Below are 19,967 nucleotides of genomic sequence, written 5' to 3' on the forward strand. Positions count from 1 at the left end.
CAACTAGTATAGCAAGCAAGAAGATTCTTAGGTTTCACTGCTCTTTCCCATTCTGTTATTCCATTATTCTTCTAACTTGACCTTAGGTTTAATGGGATAGTGCTGATGAAGTGTTTTTTGGAAATTAGTGGGATGTTCCACATAAGTATAGCAGTTCTTGGACTTTCTGGTGGTCCAATGGTTAAGAATCATCTGTGCCAATGCAGGGAACACGAATTCATTCCCTGCTCTAGGAAGATTCCACATGCTGGGGGACAAAGCTTGTGTGCTGTTGAGGTCCTTTCATGGACCGGAACGTGGTGGTCCAGAGTCAACGATGAGAAAGTGAAAGAAGGAGAGAGGCTAATGTTTCCTGGGTTATGCAGTCGGCTTTTGCGTTCCAGGAAATCAGCCAGAAATAGAGAGATGGAGAGAAAGAAAGAAAAACATGGGGACCCAAGCTCTGATGGAGCAAAGATGTTTTAATCATCATGGTGTGGGCATATATACTGTAGTTATTCTTAGCAAAGATGAAGATTAAAACTTCAGACTTACAAAACATAGGTGATCCATATTAAAGAGAGAGAGAGTTGTAAACTATCACTTATACCCTTTGGTTCACAAGAAGGAAGAGGGTACTTATCACCGTATTGAAAAACTAACGAAGGAAATGACTGGATCCCTCAGCCCCAGGAGATGCTTGCTTCTCCTCTTAATTCCTGAATATTTAGGAATTAATAAGGAACAGAGGATTCCCGACAGATCCAAAACAGCACACAGGAAGCCTTCTGTTAAATGCTTCCTGACAGTGTGCCACAACTACTACACCTGCCCACTCCTGAACAAGGAAAGCCACTGAAATGAGAAGCCTGTGCACTCCAAAAAGAGTGATCCCTGTTGGCTGGAACTAGAGAAAGCCCGCTTGTTCTAATGAGGACCCAGTATAGCCAAAAAATAAGTGATTAAAAACATAGAAATTTTTTTAAGAGAATAACTTTATTTTTTAAAATGTTCAGTTCAGTTCAGTCGCTCAGACATGTCCGACTCTTTGCGACTCCATGAATTGCAGCACGCCAGGCCTCCCTGTCCATCACCAACTCCCGGAGTTCACTCAGACTCGCGTCCATCTAGTCAGTGATGCCGTCCAGCCATCTCATCCTGTGTCGTCCCCTTCTTCTCCTGCCCCCAATCCCTCCCAGCATCAAAGTCTTTTCCAATGAGCCAGTTCTTTGCATCAGGTGGCCAAAGTCTTGGAGTTTCAGCTTCAACATCAGTCCTTCCAATGAACACTCAGGACTGATCTCCTTTACGATGGACTGGTTGGATCTCCTTGCAGTCCAAGGGACTCTCAAGAGTCTTCTCCAACACCACAGTTCAAAATCATCAATTCTTCAGCGCTCAGCTTTCTTTATAGTCCGACTCTCACATCCATACATGACCACTGGAAAAACCATAGCCTTGACTAGATGGACCTTTGTTGGCAAAGTAATGTCTCTGCTTTTGAATATGCTGTCTAGGTTGGTCATAACTTTTCTTCCAAGGAGTAAGCGTCTTTTAATTTCATGGCTAGTTATTAAAACATGGGTAGTACAGAAGAAAGGGAAACTAAAAGAGTCCTTACCAGGCAAAGTGTTGCCTCCTCTCCATGTAAAGCCCCTGCTCTTTTTTCTCCAACAACACATCAATCTCAGGTTTTTTTTGTTTTTGTTTTTGTTTTTTTTTTCACTTCTGGATTTACTTTGCAGATTGTTTGACCCCACCTTTGAAGAACATTAAGGTTAACGACATTTGTTTAGATTTACAAAGTCTCTGTTCCTATGCAGTTTGTTTGCCAAGTGCTTAACTTACTAGTGAAGTAACTGTGAAAGCAGATATGTTCTTTAAGCATAGATCTTCTTTTTTTAGCATTTTATTTTATATTGGCGTATAGTTGATTAACAATATCGTAGTTTCAGAGTGAATCAGTTATACATATCTATGTATTTATTCATTATCAAATTCTTTTCCCATTAAGGCCATTACATAATATTGAGCAGACCTACCCTATGCACTGTGCCCTTAGGGGTTATCTATTTTAAATATAGCAGTTTGTACATGTCAGTCTCAAACTCCTAATTTTGCCTGTGCTCTACCCAACCCATCTGGTAACCGTAAGTTTGTTATCTAAGTCTGTGAGTCTGTTTCTGTTTTGTTCATACGTTCATTTGTATCATTTCTTTTTAGATTTCACATATACAGTGATATCATACAATATTTCTCTTTCTCTGTCTGACTTCCTTCACACAGTGTTACAGGCTCTATGTCCATCCATGCTTCAAATGGTGTTACTTCATTCCTTTTAATGAATTAGTAATATTCCACTGCATTTTTGTACATCAATTTCTCTATTCATTCCTTTTATTAGTTTTTTTATTTTTTGTTGATGGACATTTAGGTTGCTCCTGTGTCTTGGCTTTTGTCAATACTGCTGCAGTGAAGACTGTGTTGTATGTATCTTTTTGAATTATGGTTTTCTCTGGGTACATGCCCAGGAGTGGGATTGCTGGGTCATAAGGTAGTTCTATATTGAGATGTTTCCCTTTGCTGTGCAAAAACTTTTAAGTTTTATTAGATTCAATTCATTTTTGTTTCTGATTTTCTTTATTCTAAGAGGTGGATGACAAAAAGATCTTGCTGTGGTTTATTCTGACTTATATTCTTGTTACATATTCAATACCTTTGAGAGGCTGCAAGGCGATCTCAGACTGTCTCCTTTGTGTTTCCTGCTCCTGGAACTTCAAAGACCTTTGGCAGTCTGCTGATCTTGGCATGCCACCTTGTTTGCTAAGTCATCTCATAGTTTTTTTCATACAATTCAAACTTAGACCATGCTATTTGAACACTGGCCAAATGGATTTCAATTTCCATAGGCCAGAAGCTTTGTAAGTTCCAAATATTAGGGCACTTCATTTGGATTGTTCAGTTCAGTAAGTTCAGTTGCTCAGTCATGTCTGATTCTTTGTGACCCCAAGGCCTGCAGCACACTAGGCTTCCTTGTCCATCACCAACTCCCAGAACTTGCTCAAACTCATGCCCATGGAGTCAGTGATGCCATCCAACCAGCTCATCCTCTGTTGCCCCCTTCTCCTCCTGCCTTCAATCTTTCCCAGCATCAGGGTTTTTTTGTTTTGTGTGTGTGTGTGTGTGTTTTTTTCCCAATGAGTCATTTCTTCACATCAGGTGGCCAAAATAGTGGAACTTCAGTTTCAGCATCAGTCCTTCCAATGAATATTCAAGATTGATTTCCTGTAGAATTGACTAGTATGATCTTATAGTCCAAGGGACTCTTAAGAGTCTTCTCTAGTACCACAATTTAAAAGCATCAATTCTTCAGTGCTCAGCTTTCTTTATGGCCCAACTCTCACATCCATACATGACTACTGGAAAAACCATAGCTTTGACTTGATGGACCTTTGTCAGTAAAATAATGTCTATGCTTTTTAATATACTGTCTAGGTTGGTCATAGCTTTTCTTCCAAGGAGCAAGCGTCTTTTAATTTCATGGCTGCACTCACCATTTGCAGCGATTTCGGAGACCAAGAAAATAAAGTCTGACACTGTTTCAATTGTTTCCCCATCTATTTGCCATGAAGCAATGGGACCAGATGCCATGATCTTCATTTTTCTGAATGTTGAGTTTTAAGCCAGCTTTTTCACTCTCCTCTTTCACTTTCATCAGGAGGCTTTTTAGTTCCTTTTAGCTTTCTACCATAAGGGTGGTGTCATCTGCGTATCTGAGGTTACTGATATTTCTCCCCCGGCAATTTTGATTCTAGCTTGTGCTTCTTTCAGCCAGACATTTTGCATTATGTACTGTGCATAGAAGTTAAATAACCAGGATGAAATTTACAACCTTGACATACACCTTTTCCAATTTGAAACTAGTCTGTTGTTCCATGTCCAGTTCTAACTGTTGCTTTCTGACCTGCATACAGATGTCTCAGGAGTCAGATAAGGTGGTCTGATATTCCCACCTCTTGAAGAATTTTCCAGTTTGTTGTGATCCACACAGTCAAAGGCTTTGGCATAGTCAATAAAGCAGAAGTAGATGATTTTCTGGAACTCTCCTGCTTTTTCTATGATCCAACAGATGTCAGCAATTTGGTCTCTGGTTCCTCTGAATATTCTAAATCAGTTTTGAACATCTGGAAGTTTTCAGTTTACTTACTGTTGAAGTCTTGTTGGAGAATTTTGAGCATTACTTTGCTAGCATGTAAGCTGAGTGCAACAGTAAGGTAGTTTGAACATTTTTTGGCATTGCCTTTCTTTGGGATGGGAAGTAAAACTGACCTTTTCCAATGACTGTTATCTAAGGCCAAATTCAAAGTTGTACAGGAGTCTATAATACTTGCTGAATGCAGCAGCATTCTTCAGTTCTGAGTACCCACATGTGTTCTTTGCTCCAGGAGAAATATTTGGTTCAGTATCTGAGATGGATTGTGCCTCTACCCATTTGGCAAAATTTAGTTTAACAGTGAGCTAGTCCTCTGTATGAATGGCAATAGACAGACAGGGAGTACTTGCTAGACTGGTATTTCTCTTGCAAATCTGGATAAGCACAATGGCTGAACCTAACGTCCCTTCCAAACATGGAAAGTTTAGGTTTAAATCTGTGACAAATGGAGGGAAGGAGAAAGAGTAGCTGAGGACAAAAAAATAAATAAATGCATTATGCAAACAGGGAAATCAACGTTACCTTGAGAGAGACTCAGAGCAAAAGAATAAAACTGTCTCTTAGCACAATTATACAAACTGCCAGAGAGAGTGAAGTCATATATTGGCCTGGCTGAGACCACTCCTGCTTTTGTAAACTTATAAGGCCAGATAGAACTTTTTAAACGTGGAATCCTCTGGAAGACATTGTGATTGTACAATATGATGATGAACTGTACCAAATGTTATTGACTGAGCAGAACTGTAGTAATGTGTCAATAGCTTTTGAGTTTTGTTTTCCAGAATACATCTATTACAAAATATATTATTTGGATGTGTCAGGGAAGCTTGTAATTTCCTCGGTTCTGTCTCACTGCAGCAAAAATGTGAAGTGATGGGCAAATCAGTGTTCAGTTAAGTCTCTCAGTCACGTCCAACTCTTTGCAACCCCATGAACTGCAGCACGCCAGGCTCCCCTGTCCATCACCAACTCCCAGAGTCTACCCAAACCCGTGTCCATTGAGTCTGTGATGCCATCCAACCATCTCATCCTCTGTCATTCCCTTCTCCTCCTGCCCTCAATCTTTTCCAGCATCGAGGTCTTTTCAGATGAGCCAGTTCTTTGCATCAGGTGGCCAAAGTATTGGAGCTTCAGCCTCAACATCAGTCCTTCCAATGAACACTCAGGACTGATCTCCTTTAGGATGGACTGATTGGATCTCCTTGCAGTCCAAGGGACTCTCAAGAGTCTTCTCCAACACCACAGTTCAAAACCATCAGTTCTTCAGCACTCAGCTTTCTTTATAGTCCAACTCTCACATCCATATATGACCACTGGAAAAACCATAGCCTTGACTAGACGGACCTTTGTTGGCAAAGTAATGTCTCTGCTTTTGAATATGCTGTCTAGGTTGGTCATAACTTTTCCTGCAAGGAGTAAGTGTCTTTTACTTTCAAGGCTACAATCATCATTTGCAGTGATTTGGGAGCCCCCGTTATCAAGCCAGCCACTGTTTCCTTCATTTCCCCCTATATTTGCCATGAAGTGATGCGACCAGATGCCATGATCTTAGTTTTCTGAATGTTGAGTTTTAAGCCAACTTTTCACTCTCCTCTTTCACTTTCATCAAGAGGCTCTTTAGTTCTTCTTCACTTTCTGCCATACGGGTGGTGTCATCTGCATATCTGAGGTTATTGCTATTTCTTCCAGCAATCTTGATTCCAGCTTGTGCTTCCTCCAGCCCAGAGTTTCTCATGATGTACTCTGCATATATGTTAAATAAGCAGTTACAGCTCAGTTTTATTTGGCAAGCAAAGGAAAATATATCCTCCAGGTGTGAGGGCTGGCCAACCCAAAAGATGCAAAGAGAAGAGAGCCCTCCAGCTCAATTTTGGCTCCTCTTTTATATGTTTTTTCTCCTCCCCTGAGCCTGCCCTACCTAAATTGGGCTAGCCAGGAGGGCTGTTTTACCTGAGGTTCTCACTCTGGTCCACGGACCTTCCTTTGTTCTATTTTCATGGGCTTTTCCCTTCTTTGTTTTTTAGCCGCTGCCATTCTGGACTTCTTCTTCCTATTCTAACTAGCTAATAGATGGAGTCTAGGAAACACTCCCTACAGGGCTACATGATAATGTGGCATATGAATCCACATTATTCATGTGATGTATCAATATGTAACTGTAAAACTTGAAGACTGAATGGAGGAAAAATCTTGAGTTTATAATGGACAAAAGGCAGCAGTAGGTTGCCTGATGAAATGTAGGGTACAATTATCACCTTTTTTCTTTGCTATAGATGGAAAACCAATAAACAGAATAGATAAGAGCATGTGTTTTTGATGGGATTAAAGCGGTAGGCACATCATGGTGGATCAGGTTACCCTGAGGATCAGCCCCACCTTGAGATGAGAGAGGCTATGAAAGTCCTTATGGCATACTCAGGGGAAATTACATCAAAGTGTGACTACTACTGTCTCATCCTACTATATGGGTCCCCATTATTGAGTACAAAACAGGTATTCTGACTGCACTCAGGCACTTAGTACACAGGGGCAACTGTAATAGTTTACGGAAACATTTGGTGATGACACTGCTTGTGGACACTCATCCTGAAGGTGCTGTTGTGATGGCTCTGTTCCTGGATGGTCATGGTCAGTGGTAATCTTGGCTGAAAGCTGTTCCTTACTGACAGGGGCAGTGACAGTTCAGGGAACCTAACCTGTTTAACCGATGTGATGATGGGTTGATTCAGTAATCCTTTATTTGCTGGAGCATAGCTGGTGAGTCTGTCACAGTATCCCGTATCTCCACTTCCTCTTCCTCCTCATTCTCCTGTTCTTCCTCCTTTTCCATTTATCAAACCACATTCTTGAAAAGCATCCTGATAGTTTGGCCAAGACAAGGAAGGAAGATCTACCAATATTACTTTAGATGTTTAATTGGCAACCATTATTCAGCCCTCCTGACCACAGGAAGAATTTGAAAAGATGTGAAAGGACTAGTCAGTAAATGTATAGACAACATGTCAGTGTACCAATGCTGGAGAGTTAAGAGGTATACACTGGGGAGCAAAGTGTAACACAGTAAGCTGAGGTGTCTGGACAATTGAAGGAGAAGACAGAGAATAAACATTAACATAATTTTTGAATTATTGTCTTTTAGAAGCCTAAAACATCTTGGGTGAGAGTAGAAGAAAGCAAATGTATCAGATAAGCCCTAAGTTCATAATTACCGTAGACTTCAGACCTTTAGTGCTCTGATTCTCTCTCCCCTCACAAACCTGCTTTCAATCATTTGTATGTGATGGTGTGAGTCTTACACAGTATCTTACATTTATTATTGTTTCACACAATTTAAACCTCAAATTTAATTGGAATACAAAGATTTATTTCCTGATAAAGAATTTTAAGCACTTCATAGCAGTCTAAGGAAGCATAGGGGTGAGGAATAGGAGGGACATCCTGAGTTCATCAAAAATGTGTTTCCGCATTCTACAGTAACATAAACCCAACATTATAACTTATTTCTAAACTAGACAGGAACCCTCAAAAGCCAAGGCCCACCATAAAAAGCCTGAGTGCCCAAGGGGACAGCGCAGAAAAGAGGACTGTTCAGCTCCGGGAAAGAACAGGGGACAGTAGAAACATCATTGAATGCTAAATCTATGAAAGGCAGAAACAAAATCTTTGGTCAGGGTTGGAAAACATACTAGGGCATTGTTCATAGAATGTTAGTTATTCCCTAAAGGCTCATTATATTTGTCAAAATTACAGATCACATGTATCATGTAACATTAATAGGTTTACTTTAACTTCAATTTATACTAACATTTTTATTTCTAGTTTAATTGGCTACAGAAAATCATGTACGTGAAATTGCAGATGAAATTGCATATTACAATGCATATATTATATATATATTTTATAAAGAAAGAGTGAGAGACACACAGAGAGACAGAGAAAAAGAGAAATAACTAAAGTTGGAAAATTCAAACTCTACCGAGCCAAAACCCTGCTGAAGGCCAACAGGCAGGGGAATTATCTCTTACCAGGAGAGGGTGAGTCTTGTTCTATTCAGGTCTTCAATGCACTGATGAGAACTACCCACCTTATAGAAGGCAACCTTTTTTATTCAGTCTACTAATTTAAACATTGCATGTGCCTGCTAAGTCACTTCAGTTGTGTCCAACTCTGTGCGACCCTGTGGACGGTAGCCTGCCAGGCTCCTCTTACCTTATTCACAAACAGCCTTAGAGAAACACACAGGATAGTGTTTAAGCAAATATCTGGGCACCCTGTGCCAGTCAAATTCACTCATAAATGAACTATCAAACCTTCCAGCACACTGACAAATTTCATAAAGAAAGCAGAGCAGGAAATAGGATCATTTGATTTATATTCCACTGTGACTGATATGGAAAATCTTTTAACATTTTAAAATAGATTTTTAAATGAATTGAAAGTATAATAAAATTATTATTAATGATTAAGATGTTATGCATGAATGGCAATTAACTATACTGAATGAATTATTAATACAGTGATTTGAAATGGTAACCCACTCCAGTACTCTTGCCTGGAGAATCCCAGGGACAGAGGAGCCTGATGGGCTGCCGTCTATGGGGTCGCACAGAGTCGAACACGACTGAAGTGACTTAGCAGCAGCAGTAGCAACTTTCGTATATAATTAGATGTTTGAATGGCATTGCTTTCTAGATTAGGTTTTCCAATCATTTCAAAGAGGCAGGAAGCCAGAAATTCTGAACAATTCTCTAAGCTTTGTTCAAAAGTGGAAGAAATACAGAGGGGCCACTTGGGAGAAATTATGCAGGAGTAGATGGTATGTCAAGTTGGGGAGTTAGGAGCAAAAAGCTTTGTTTTCAGTTGTAGGTCTAGAGTCTAAGTTGCTGGAACATCTGAATTATTTTATCGGTGATGTTACACTCGTATTGAATTCTCTGTGATCCAAGGTAAAATAGATTTATAAAGGTCAGAGGGATTTGCTTGATGTCCTGCTTTTTATGGAGTGTGGCAGTGAAAGGAAGATTCTAGAGGTCACCATTTCACTGAACACATCTAAGTATCATGATGGGAAGGCTACCGAGCTGGAAAATTCAAACTCTACTGAGCCAAAATCCTGCTGAAGGCCAACAGGCAGGGGAATTATCTTTTACCAGGAGAGGATGAGTCTTCTTCTATTCAGGTCTTCAATGCATTATAATTATTCCAAAATTTGTTTACTGTTTGAAAGAACCAAGCAATATTTTCAGTTGTTACTTTGATTTTATGAAAATAGCATCTTTAAGAAAACCCATCATAAGTTCTGAAATTCTGTGTAAGCTCACAAGCAATTCCCATCATCATTATCTCTCATGAAGTCTGAACAGGACAAGAAGAAAGGAGGCTTAGATTAGCAGGCCATGGATCAAGGGGGAAATCATTATAAGAAGAACTTGAGGTAGAGAGAAAGCTGTCACCAGGGAGCCAGGCCCTTTTCAACTCAGTATGTACTGCAAAATGGCAACCAGTTCAAGTGGAACAAGATAGGAAGTTTTATAACTCAAGGAAGGTGAAAGATAGAAAAGAGCCATCTTCCTCAAACAAGAAGGGGAGCCCTTGACTACAAGTTAGAGAACCTGCCAAATCCTCCCACTGCTGAAAATCCCTGAGAGCTAAGGCAGAGACTCTCTGAGTCATGAGAACATAATCCAGTGAGGAGATCCTAGAGCAGGATGTTTCCTCTTTTCAGAGTCCCTGTCAAGCCACTTATGGATGGATTTGCATTTTGCTTGGGAAATGACTGAACCAGGCCAGTTGTGGCAGCTCCACTTCCCTGGGAGGGGCAGTAAGGCCCAATAAAAGGCCCTCTGCTGCACCACAACCATCCTCCTGCTACTCAAGTCCCGATTGATTTTGGAGAAACTGGTGAGTCTGATCCTTCGGTTCTACTTTGTTCTGGGGCTCCCAATGTTGAATTTATGCTGGAGAGAGCAAATATGCTGTGTCCAAAGTTATGATCGTATTTAATGCTACTTTGTTGGTGGTTGATAGGAACTTGAAATTTCTGCCCAATGATATACTGTATTTATTAAGTTTCTGGTACAGAGTTTGAATTCTCTTATTTAAAAATAAAATAAATATGAAGTTTTTGACATGAAGAGGTAAGGACAAAAGTACTTTTCCGTTTTCTGTAGTTTTTGGTATCCCTTCACTCTGGTACAGAAGCATTTATCTTAGAAGGTGTAGAGCCCTTGTATCCTTCCCGGTGAATCTTTGCTCTGTACACAAGTCATCCTGTTCAGACTTCATGAGAGATAATGATGATGGAAATTGCTTGTGAGCTTACACAGAATTTCAGAACTTATGATGGATTTTCTTAAAGATGCTATTTTTATAAAATCAAAGTAACAACTGAAAATATTGCTTGATTCTTTCAAACAAAAACCAAATTTTGGAATAATTGTATGAGAGAAGGTTTTCTTCTGACTAATTAAATACTCTCTTGATGATGGAGGGAGAAGTCATAAATTTGTGAAAAAGAGTAGAAGAAATTAAGCACGTTAGAGACTACACAGATTCTATCTGATGGTATTATATAAGCTCAGACTTTTCTCCCTGTAGCAATTCCTTCATGTGAACACTGTCATTTAACTTCTTTCAGATTCGAAGACTCCAGAAAGATGTCTTATCAGCAGCAGCAGTGCAAGCAGCCCTGCCAGCCACCTCCAGTATTGTGCCCCCCCAAGTGCCCTGAGCCCTGCCCACCTCCAAAGTGCCCTGAGCCCTGCCCACCTCCAAAGTGCCCTGAGCCATGCCCACCTCCAAAGTGTCAGCAAAAATGCCCTCCTGTGCCACCTCCCCAACAATGCCAGCAGAAGTGCCCACCAAAAAGCAAGTAGAAGCATCAGCTTTTATCTGGTCAGGAAAGGATGAGGACAACTGACTCACCCAGCTCCACAGCTCCACCTTCATCTTCTCTTCAAAGCGGGTCATGGATACAGAAGAAGCTTCTCCATCCTTCACCCTGCAATATGCCTGTGGGGACTCTTGACAGCCAGAGGTTTACTTCCTGAGGCTGCTACATCACTTGTGTCTGGGAAGACAGCTGAGAAAACACAGTGCTTCAGAGAGAAGAGCAGCAGCTCTCCTCCTGGGCACTATCAGAAGGTTCTCTCCATCTTCTGTGTCTGTCTGTCACCTGGGCAGGGGTTTCTACCAACTAGACTATTGTTCCTTGTTCTCCACTTCCTGAATAAACTATAGTTCTCTTTTGTGATGGCAAAAATGTTTTCTTTCTATTAAAAGCACTTATTGCAATAGCATCTTGTGTTTGGGTTTATCGCTATTCTTTGATCCTGAAGTTCCAGCTCCCACAATCAGTGTTGTCTGAATTGTGAGTAATATCAGAGATCCTTTCTGATCTTCCCTGATGGGTCAGTGGTACAGAATCAGCCTGCCAGTGCAGGAGACATGAGTTCGATCCCTGGTCCAGGAAGATCCCACGTTCTGTGGAACAACTAAGCCCACGGGACACAACTATTAAGCCTGTGCTCTAGAGCCCAGGGTCCGCAACTACTGGTGCACAAGCTGCAGCTACTGAAGTCCAAGCACCCTAGAGCCTGTGCTCCGCAGCAAGAGAAGTCAGTTCCGTGTAAAGTCCGCACACCGCAACAAGCAGCAGCCCCGACTCATCACAACTAGAGAAAAGCCCATGTAGCAGTGAAGACCTAGCGTTGCCAAAATACATTAATAAACAAATACACTGTTTAAAAAACAAAGAAAGCTCTTTTAAAAAATATTATTTCTATAGAATTTAAAATCCATGACAATTATTGCTTGACTAATTTGAGTAGAAAATGATTTAACTCCTCAGAATTAAAGTCCCTTTACTGAAATGGGGAAAATAGTGTTACACTGCAAAATATCTGAGGGATAAAAATTACATGATTGTGTGTAATTTAATTTGCACATGATGGGGCACAGCAATGGCACTGGGAAGACAGCAGATCACCATTGTCTCCATCATCTCCACCATCACCATCATCGCCTCGCCACCATGCTTGCTCCAGCAGGGAGGTGACCCAGACATAACTAGCACAGCAACCAAGAAGATTCATGAACATTGTATCTCTCTCCCTCTGTGTCCTGTTTGATTTCTTTCATCAGTGTCTTATAGTTTCCTGAGTATAGATCTTTTACCTCAGTAGGTAGCTTTACCCCTTGGTATTTTATTATTTTTGTTGCAGTGGTAAATGGGTTTCCTTAATTTATCTTTCTAATCTTTCATAGCTAGTACATAGGAATGCAAGGGATTTATGTGCATTAATTTTGTATCCTGCAACCTTACCAGATTCAATGATTAGCCCTAGTAGTCTTCTTGTAACCTCTTTACAATTTCCTATGTATACTATCATGTCATCTGCAAACAGTGACAGTTTTACTTCTTCTTTTCCAGTTTAGATTTTTTTAAATTTATTTTTCTACTCTGATCATTATGGCTAGGACTTCTAAAACTATGTTGAATAACAGTGGTGAGAGTGGACATCCCTCTCTTGTTACTGATCTTAGAGGAAGTGCTCTCAGTTGTTTTTTGTTGTTGTTGTTTTTTGTTTTTTACTTTATTTTACTTTACAATACTGTATTGGTTTTGCCATACATTGACATGAATCCACCACGGGTGTACACAAGCTCCCAATCCTGAATCCCCCTCCCACCTCCCACCCTATATCATCTCTCTGGATCATCCCCATGCACCAGCCCCAAGCATCCTGTATCCTATATTGAACATAGACTGGCACTTCATTTCTTACATGATAGTATACATGTTTCAGTGCCAGTCTCCCAAATCATCCCACCCTCTCCCTCTCCTTCAGAGTCCAAAAGTCCATTCTATACATCTGTGTCTCTTTTGCTGTCTCGCATACAGGGTCATCATTACCATCTTTCTAAATTCCATATATATGTGTTAGTATACTGTATTGGTGTTTTTCTTTCTGGCTTACTTCACTCTGTATAATCGGCTCCAGTTTCATCCATCTCATTAGAACTGATTCAAATGTATTCTTTTTAATGGCTGAGTAATACTCCATTGTGTATATGTACCACAGCTTTCTTATCCATTCATCTGCTGATGGACATCTAGGTTGTTTCCATGTTTTGGCTATTATAAACATTTATTCACTATTGAAAATTATATTTGCTTTGAGTCTGTCATATGTGACCTTTCCCTGTTGAGGTAGGTTCCCTCTACCTACCCACTTTCTGGAGAATTTTTAATCATGAATGGTTGTTGAATTTTGTCAAAAGCTTTTTCTGCATCTATTGAGATGATCATATGGTTTTTATTCTTCAGTTTTTTGATGTGCTGTATCATACTGATTGATTAGGAGATAGCAAAACATCCTTGAGATAAATTTCACTTGATTGTGTTGTGTGTTGCTTTGTCTGTGTTGTTGGTTTCTGTCTGCTAGTATTTTGTTGAGGACTTTTGTGTCTATGTATATCAGTGATATGGACCTCTATTTTTCTCTTTTTGGGGTCTTTTGTATTCCCATACTAGTTTTTATATCAGGGTGTTCTTGGTCTCATAAAAAGAGCTGGAGAGTGTTCCTCTCTCTGCAGTTTTTGGAAAAGCTTGTGAAGGATAGGTGTTAGCTCTCCTCTAAATGTTTGATAGAACTTGCCTGTGAGGCCATCTGGTCCTGGACGTTTGTTTGTTGGAAGTTTTTTAATCACAGTTCCTATTTCAGTGCTTGTGTGTGGTCTGTTCATATTTTCTGTTCCTTTCTGGTTCAGTCTTCAAAAGTTGTACTTTTCTAAGTGTTTATCCATTTCTTACAGGTTGTCCATTTTATTGACATATCATTGCTTGTAGTAGTCTCTTATGATCTTTTGTATTTCTATCACGTCAATTGTAACTTCTTTTTCTTTTCTTATTTTATTGATTTGAGTCTTCTACCATTTTTTCATGATGAGTCTGGCAAAATGTTTATTAGTTTTGTTTATCTTCACAAAGAACCACCTTTTAGTTACATTAATCTTTGCTATTGTTTCCTTCATTTCTCTCTCTGATCTTTATGATTGCTTTTCATAATATTCAGGGGGTTCTCAAGGCAAGAATGCTGGTGGTTTACCATTCCCTTCTCCAGTGAACACATTCTGTTAGAACTCTCCACCATCTCTTCTTGGGTGGCACTACATGGCATGGCTCATGGTTTCATCGAGTTAGATGAGGTTATGATCCATGTGACCAGTTTGCTTAGTTTTCTGTGATTGTGGTTTTCATTCTGTCTACCCTTGATGGATGAGGATATGAGGCTTGTGGAAGCTTCCTAATGGGAGAGACTGGCTGTGGAGAAAACTGGTTCTTGCTCTGGTGGGCAAGGCCATGCTCAGTAAATCTTCAGTCCAACTTTCTGCTGATGGATGGGGCTGTGTTCCCTCCCTGTAGTTTGGCCTGAGGCCAAATTATGATAAGGGTAATGGCAGTAATTCTGACTGCCATAGATAAAACAAGAGAATTCCAGAAAAATATTTATTTCTGTGTCATTGACTACCCTGAAACCTTCGACTCTGGGGGTCTCAACAAAGTGTGGAAAATTCTTAAAGAGATAATAATACCAGACTACCATACCTGCCTCCTGAGAAATCTCTATACAGCTCAAGAAGCAACAGTTAGAACCAGACATGGAACAGTCAAGTTCAGTACACTTCAGTCACTCAGTCGTGTCTGATTCTGCACCACCCCATGGACTGTAGCACACTTGGCTTCCTGGTCAGAGGTTGCTCAAACTCATGTCCATCAAAATGTTCTAACATGTATACTATCATGTGAATTGAATCGCCAGTCTATGTCTGACGCAGGATGCAGCAAAATGCATGTAAAAATTGGTTATGCCATCCAGCCAGCTCATCCTCTGTTGTTCCTTCTCCTCCTGCCTTCAATCTTTCCCAGCCTCAGGGTCTTTTCAAATGAGTCACTTCTTCACCTCAGGTGGTCAAAGTATTGAAGTGTCAGCTTTAGCATCAGTCCTCCCAATGAATCCTCAGGACTGATTTCCTTTAGGATGCACTGGTTTGATCTCCTTGCACTTTGAAGGACTCTCAATAGTCTTCTTCACCACCATAGTTCAAAAGCATCAGTTCTTTGGTGCTCAGCTTTTTTATAGTCTAACAGTCACATCCATACATGACTGTTGGAAAAACCATAGCTTTGTCTGGATGGACCTTTGTTGGCAAAGTAATGTCTCTGCTTTCTAATATGCTATCTAAGTGGGAACACAGACCAGTTCAAAACTGGGAAAAGAGGAAGTCAAGGCTGTATATTGTTTCCCTGCTTATTTAACTTATATGAGAGTAAATCATGCGAAATGCTGGGCTGGTTCAAGCACAAGCTAGAATCAAGATTGCCGGCAGAAACGTCAATAACCTCAGGTGTACAGATGATACCACCCTTCTGGAAGAAAGTGAAGAGAAACTAAAGAGCCTCTTAAGAAGGAGAAAGAGGAGATTGAAAAAGCTGGCTTAAAACTCAACATTCAAAACTCTAAAATCATGGCATCTGGTCCCATCACTTCATGGCAAATAGATGGGGAAACACTGGAAACAGAATTCTGAATACTATGAGTTCTTTATGAGAAAGATTACCTGTTTCCACTTCATTTATTTGGTCTTCTGGGTTTATACTTTGCTTCTCCATCTGCAACAGAATTCTCTGTCATTATATTTTGAATATCTTACTGTTTTTATGGTCTCCTTTTCACAGGTGGCAGGGTTGCAGTTCTGTTTACTTCTGTTGTCTGTCCCCTGGTAGGTGAGATTGGTCCAGGGGCTTGTGTAAGCGTCCCTGTGGGAGGGCTTAGTGTCTGGGCTCTGGCGATTGGAACTGAGTCTTTTCCCTCTGATAAGCAGGGTGTTTGGGGATGTCTGTGGGCCTAGAATTACTAGGCAGCCTATCTACTGATGGGCGAGGCTGTTTTCTGTCTTGCTGCTTGTTTGGCATGGAGTCTATAGGCACTGGAGTCTATAGGCAGTTGGGTGGAGTGAGGGCTTGGTGTTGAAATACACACTTCCAGGATAGCACATGTGAATTGATATTCTATGGACCCCAGATTCTCTGGCAGTACAGCATCCTGGACTCAGTGTTCCTATCACAGAGGTACAGAGGTCTGATTCCTGATGGGGAGCCGAGCGTCCACAAGCCACAACTGTGGCCAGAGAAAAGAAGAAAAATAAATAAAAGGAAAAGAAAACAAACAAAACCCAAGAAAAATATAAATAGACAGCAACAAAACAAAACACAGACACACACACACACACAAATAAAACAGACACACTAAACTCAACACAAATGATAGCAACAAAACCAAACTTACAGAAACAAAGAAGCAGAGAGAATAGACAAAAATGAAACAAAACAAAGACTAACATGTGTACTATCACGTAAGAAATGAATCGCCAGTTTATGTTCGATACAGGATACAGGATGCAGGATGCTTGGGGCTGGTGCACGGGGATGATCCAGAGAGATGATATGGGGTGGGAGGTGGGAGGGGGGCTCAGGATTGGTAACTCATATACACCTGTGGCGGATTCATGTCAATGTATGGCAAAACCAATACAGTATTGTAAAGTAAAATAAAGTAAAAATAAAAATTAAAAAAAAAGATGATAACAAGAAAAAAGAACTCAAAAATGAGGCCTTCAATGGATGAAGGACTACCCACCTTATAGAGGGCACCTCCTTTACCCAGACCACTGATTTATATATTGAAAGGTGAAAGTCTGTTGCTAAGTTGTGTGTGACTCTTTGTGACCCCATGGAATGTAGCCCTCTCTCTGTGGGATTCTCCAGGCAAGAATACTTTAGTGGGTTGCCATTTCCTTATCCAGAGGATTTTCCTGATCTGGTGATCAAACTGGCATCTCCTGCTTGTTAGGCAGACACTTGACCACTGAGCCACCAGGGAAGCCCAACTCATTCAAATACAAATAGAAATACATAGAATAATATTTGACCAATTATCTGGGCACCCTGTGCTAGTCAAAATGACTCATAAATTACTTATGCTTCCTTCCAGCATACTGACAAATTATATGAAGGAAGTGACCAGGAAAGAGGTTTATTTAACATATATTCCATGTAACCAGTACGGTAAATCTAAAAAATTGGTTTAAATTACAGTGAAATTCTTATTAATGATTGAGAAATTGTATATGAATGGCAATTAATTTCAGTGATTGAACGGCTCACAGTGATTTCAACTTTCATTAAAAAACAGTTGTTTTATGGCATTACTTACCAGATTGGGCCTTTTGATATTTCAAAAGGGAAGGATGTCAGAAAATTTGACCAATGCTCTGAGTTTATTTCATAGAATGAAGTAGTACAAAGAGGACAGTAGGGAGAAATTATGTAGGAGTAGGTGGTACGTCACGTTGGGGGGTTATGTGCAAAAAGCTTCTTTCTGTTGTTGGTCTAGAGTCTGGACTGTGGCAATACCTGAATTACAGTAGATGATGCTAAACTCTTAGTGAATTCCCTGTGACCCAAGGTGAAACAGATTTCTAAAGGCTGCAAGAATCAGCTTGATGTCTTTTATCTGAGGGAGAAAAGCAGTGAAAGGAGGTTCTAGAAGTCACCACTTTACTGAACATATCTAAGTATTATGATGGGAAGGCTGGAGAGATGATCTGCAAGCTGCCCTTGGTCCATTTTAGAAGAAGAAAGGAGGCAGATTAGGAGGTCATGGATCAAAGGGAAAAGCATTATAAGAAGGACTTGAGGTAAAGAGAAAGGTGTCACTAGATAGCCAGGCTCTTTCAACCCAGGGAGTACAACAAAATGGCAACCAATTTAAGTGGGACAAGACAGGCACTTCTATAATTCATAGAAGGTGAAAGGTATCAAAGAAGAATCTTCTCCAATCAAGAAAGGGAGGCTTTGACTCCAAGTTAAAGAACCCTCCCAAATCCTCCCACTGCCATAAACCAACCCCTGAAACTGAGAGCTTAAGAAGTCATAGGAAGATAATCCAGTGAGGAGATCCTGGAGCAGGATACTTCCTCCTTCTGGAGTCCCTGTCAAGCCACTTATGGATGGATTTGCATTTTGGTTGGGAAGTGACTGAACCGGGCCAGTTTTGGCAGCTCTGCTTCCTCCTGGGTGGGGCAGCAATTCCCTATAAAAGGCCCTCTGCTGTATCACTGCCATCCTCCTGCTACTCAAGTCCGGAGAGACTTTGGAGAACCTGGTGAGTCTGAGTCTTCAGTTCAGCTTTATTCTTGGGCTCTCTACTTATGAATTAATTCTGGCTCTAGCAAATTTGGTGTGTCCAGTTATTGTCATGACTTTAATGCTCCTTAGTGGATGGGAGCTTGGGATTTGAACACAGTGATATACAGTATTTATTAAGTTTCTGGTACAGAGTTTGAATTCCTTTAATGAAGAGGTTAAAACAAAATCTGTGATAAGAAGAGGTAAAGAACAAAGTATTTTTCCTCTTTCTGTATCTTTCTTGTGTCCTTCTGCTCTTATTTAAGAGACATTTATCTCTGAAGGTGTAGGGCCCTTCCTGGTGGCCATTTGCTCTGTACACAGGTCATACTTCTGGGACCTCATGATAGATAATGATGATGAGAATTGCTTGTGAGCTTACCCAGGATTTTGGAACACTTGATGGCCTTTCTTGAAGATGCTCTTTTCAGAAAAAAAAAAAGAAGACCAGAATAACTTTGATTGGTTTTTGCATAAAAATTTTTTGAAAGGTTGTATGTTAAAAGAAAAGATTTTCTCTGAGCCAATAATACAATTTGTTGAAGAGGGAGAGAGAGGCCAGAAATTCACTGAAAGGAATTAAAGAGATCACACCACATTCTTAGAGACTGTAGAGATTCTATCTGATATTATAAAGCTCAGACTTTTCTCCCTGTAGCAGTTCTTTCTTGTGAATACTGTCATGTAATTTCTTTCAGATTCTAAGACTCCAGAAAGATGTCTTATCAGCAGCAGCAGTGCAAGCAGCCCTGCCAGCCACCTCCAGTAGTGTGCCCCCCCAAGTGCCCTGAGCCCTGCCCACCTCCAAAGTGCCCTGAGCCATGCCCACCTCCAAAGTGTCAGCAAAAATGCCCTCCTGTGCCACCTCCCCAACAATGCCAGCAGAAGTGCCCACCCAAAAGCAAGTAGAAGCATCAGCTTTTATCTGGATCAGGAAAGGATGAAGACAACTGACTCACCCAGCTCCACAGCTCCACCTTCATCTTCTCTTTAAAGCCTATCATGGATACAGAAGAAGCTTCTCCATCCTTCAGCCTGCAGTATGTCTGTGGTGATTCCTGACAGCCAGGGGTTTCCTTCCTGAGGCTGCTGTTCTACTCTGCTCTGAGAGGACAGCTGAGAAAGCATCCCAGAGCTTCAAATGGAAGAGCAGCAGCTTTTCTCCCGGGCACCATCAGAGGATTCTCTCCCTCTCTTGTATCTGTCTGTCGCCTGGGCAGGGGTTTCTACCAGCTGGTCAACCGTTGCTTATCCTCCTCTTCATGAATAAACTACAGTTCCTTTGTGTGATGACAAAAATGTTTCCTTTCTTTTCAAACTGCTTTTAGTAATACCGTATCATCATCCTGTTTTGTTTCTATCCTTTGACGCTGAGGTTCAAGCTCTCACAATCAGCGTTGTCTAAATTTTGACTCTTATCAAAGAATACTTCTATATAATTTCAGTTCCATGCTATTTCCTTAATTATCACTTGATGGTTGAGGAACAAAATATTTACCTCTCCTGGTTTTCAGTCCTTTTAGT

The 19,967-nt window shown here is 40.6% G+C and overlaps 1 protein-coding gene and 1 long non-coding RNA gene across 4 annotated transcripts; both read left to right on the top strand.

The window, feature by feature from the left end:
- Positions 1-10,051: 10,051 nt before the first annotated feature.
- Positions 10,052-19,742, top strand: LOC443313 (type II small proline-rich protein). Of its 3 annotated transcripts, none has more exons than XR_009599772.1 (2): positions 10,052-10,093; positions 19,142-19,742. XR_009599772.1 is itself a non-coding variant. In XM_060411886.1 (2 exons), the coding sequence occupies exon 2, from the start codon at positions 10,849-10,851 to the stop codon at positions 11,065-11,067; it is 219 nt and encodes a 72-aa protein (XP_060267869.1). In that variant the 5' UTR covers positions 10,052-10,093; positions 10,830-10,848; the 3' UTR covers positions 11,068-11,490.
- LOC105615728 (uncharacterized) lies at positions 18,379-19,742 on the top strand. The gene is made up of 2 exons (XR_003590746.2): positions 18,379-18,420; positions 19,142-19,742. It is a non-coding gene; the product is annotated as an uncharacterized LOC105615728 (long non-coding RNA).
- Positions 19,743-19,967: the final 225 nt, after the last annotated feature.

This window comes from Ovis aries, chromosome 1, assembly GCF_016772045.2.
Source record: "Ovis aries strain OAR_USU_Benz2616 breed Rambouillet chromosome 1, ARS-UI_Ramb_v3.0, whole genome shotgun sequence".
NCBI classification, from domain to species: Eukaryota; Metazoa; Chordata; class Mammalia; order Artiodactyla; family Bovidae; genus Ovis; species Ovis aries.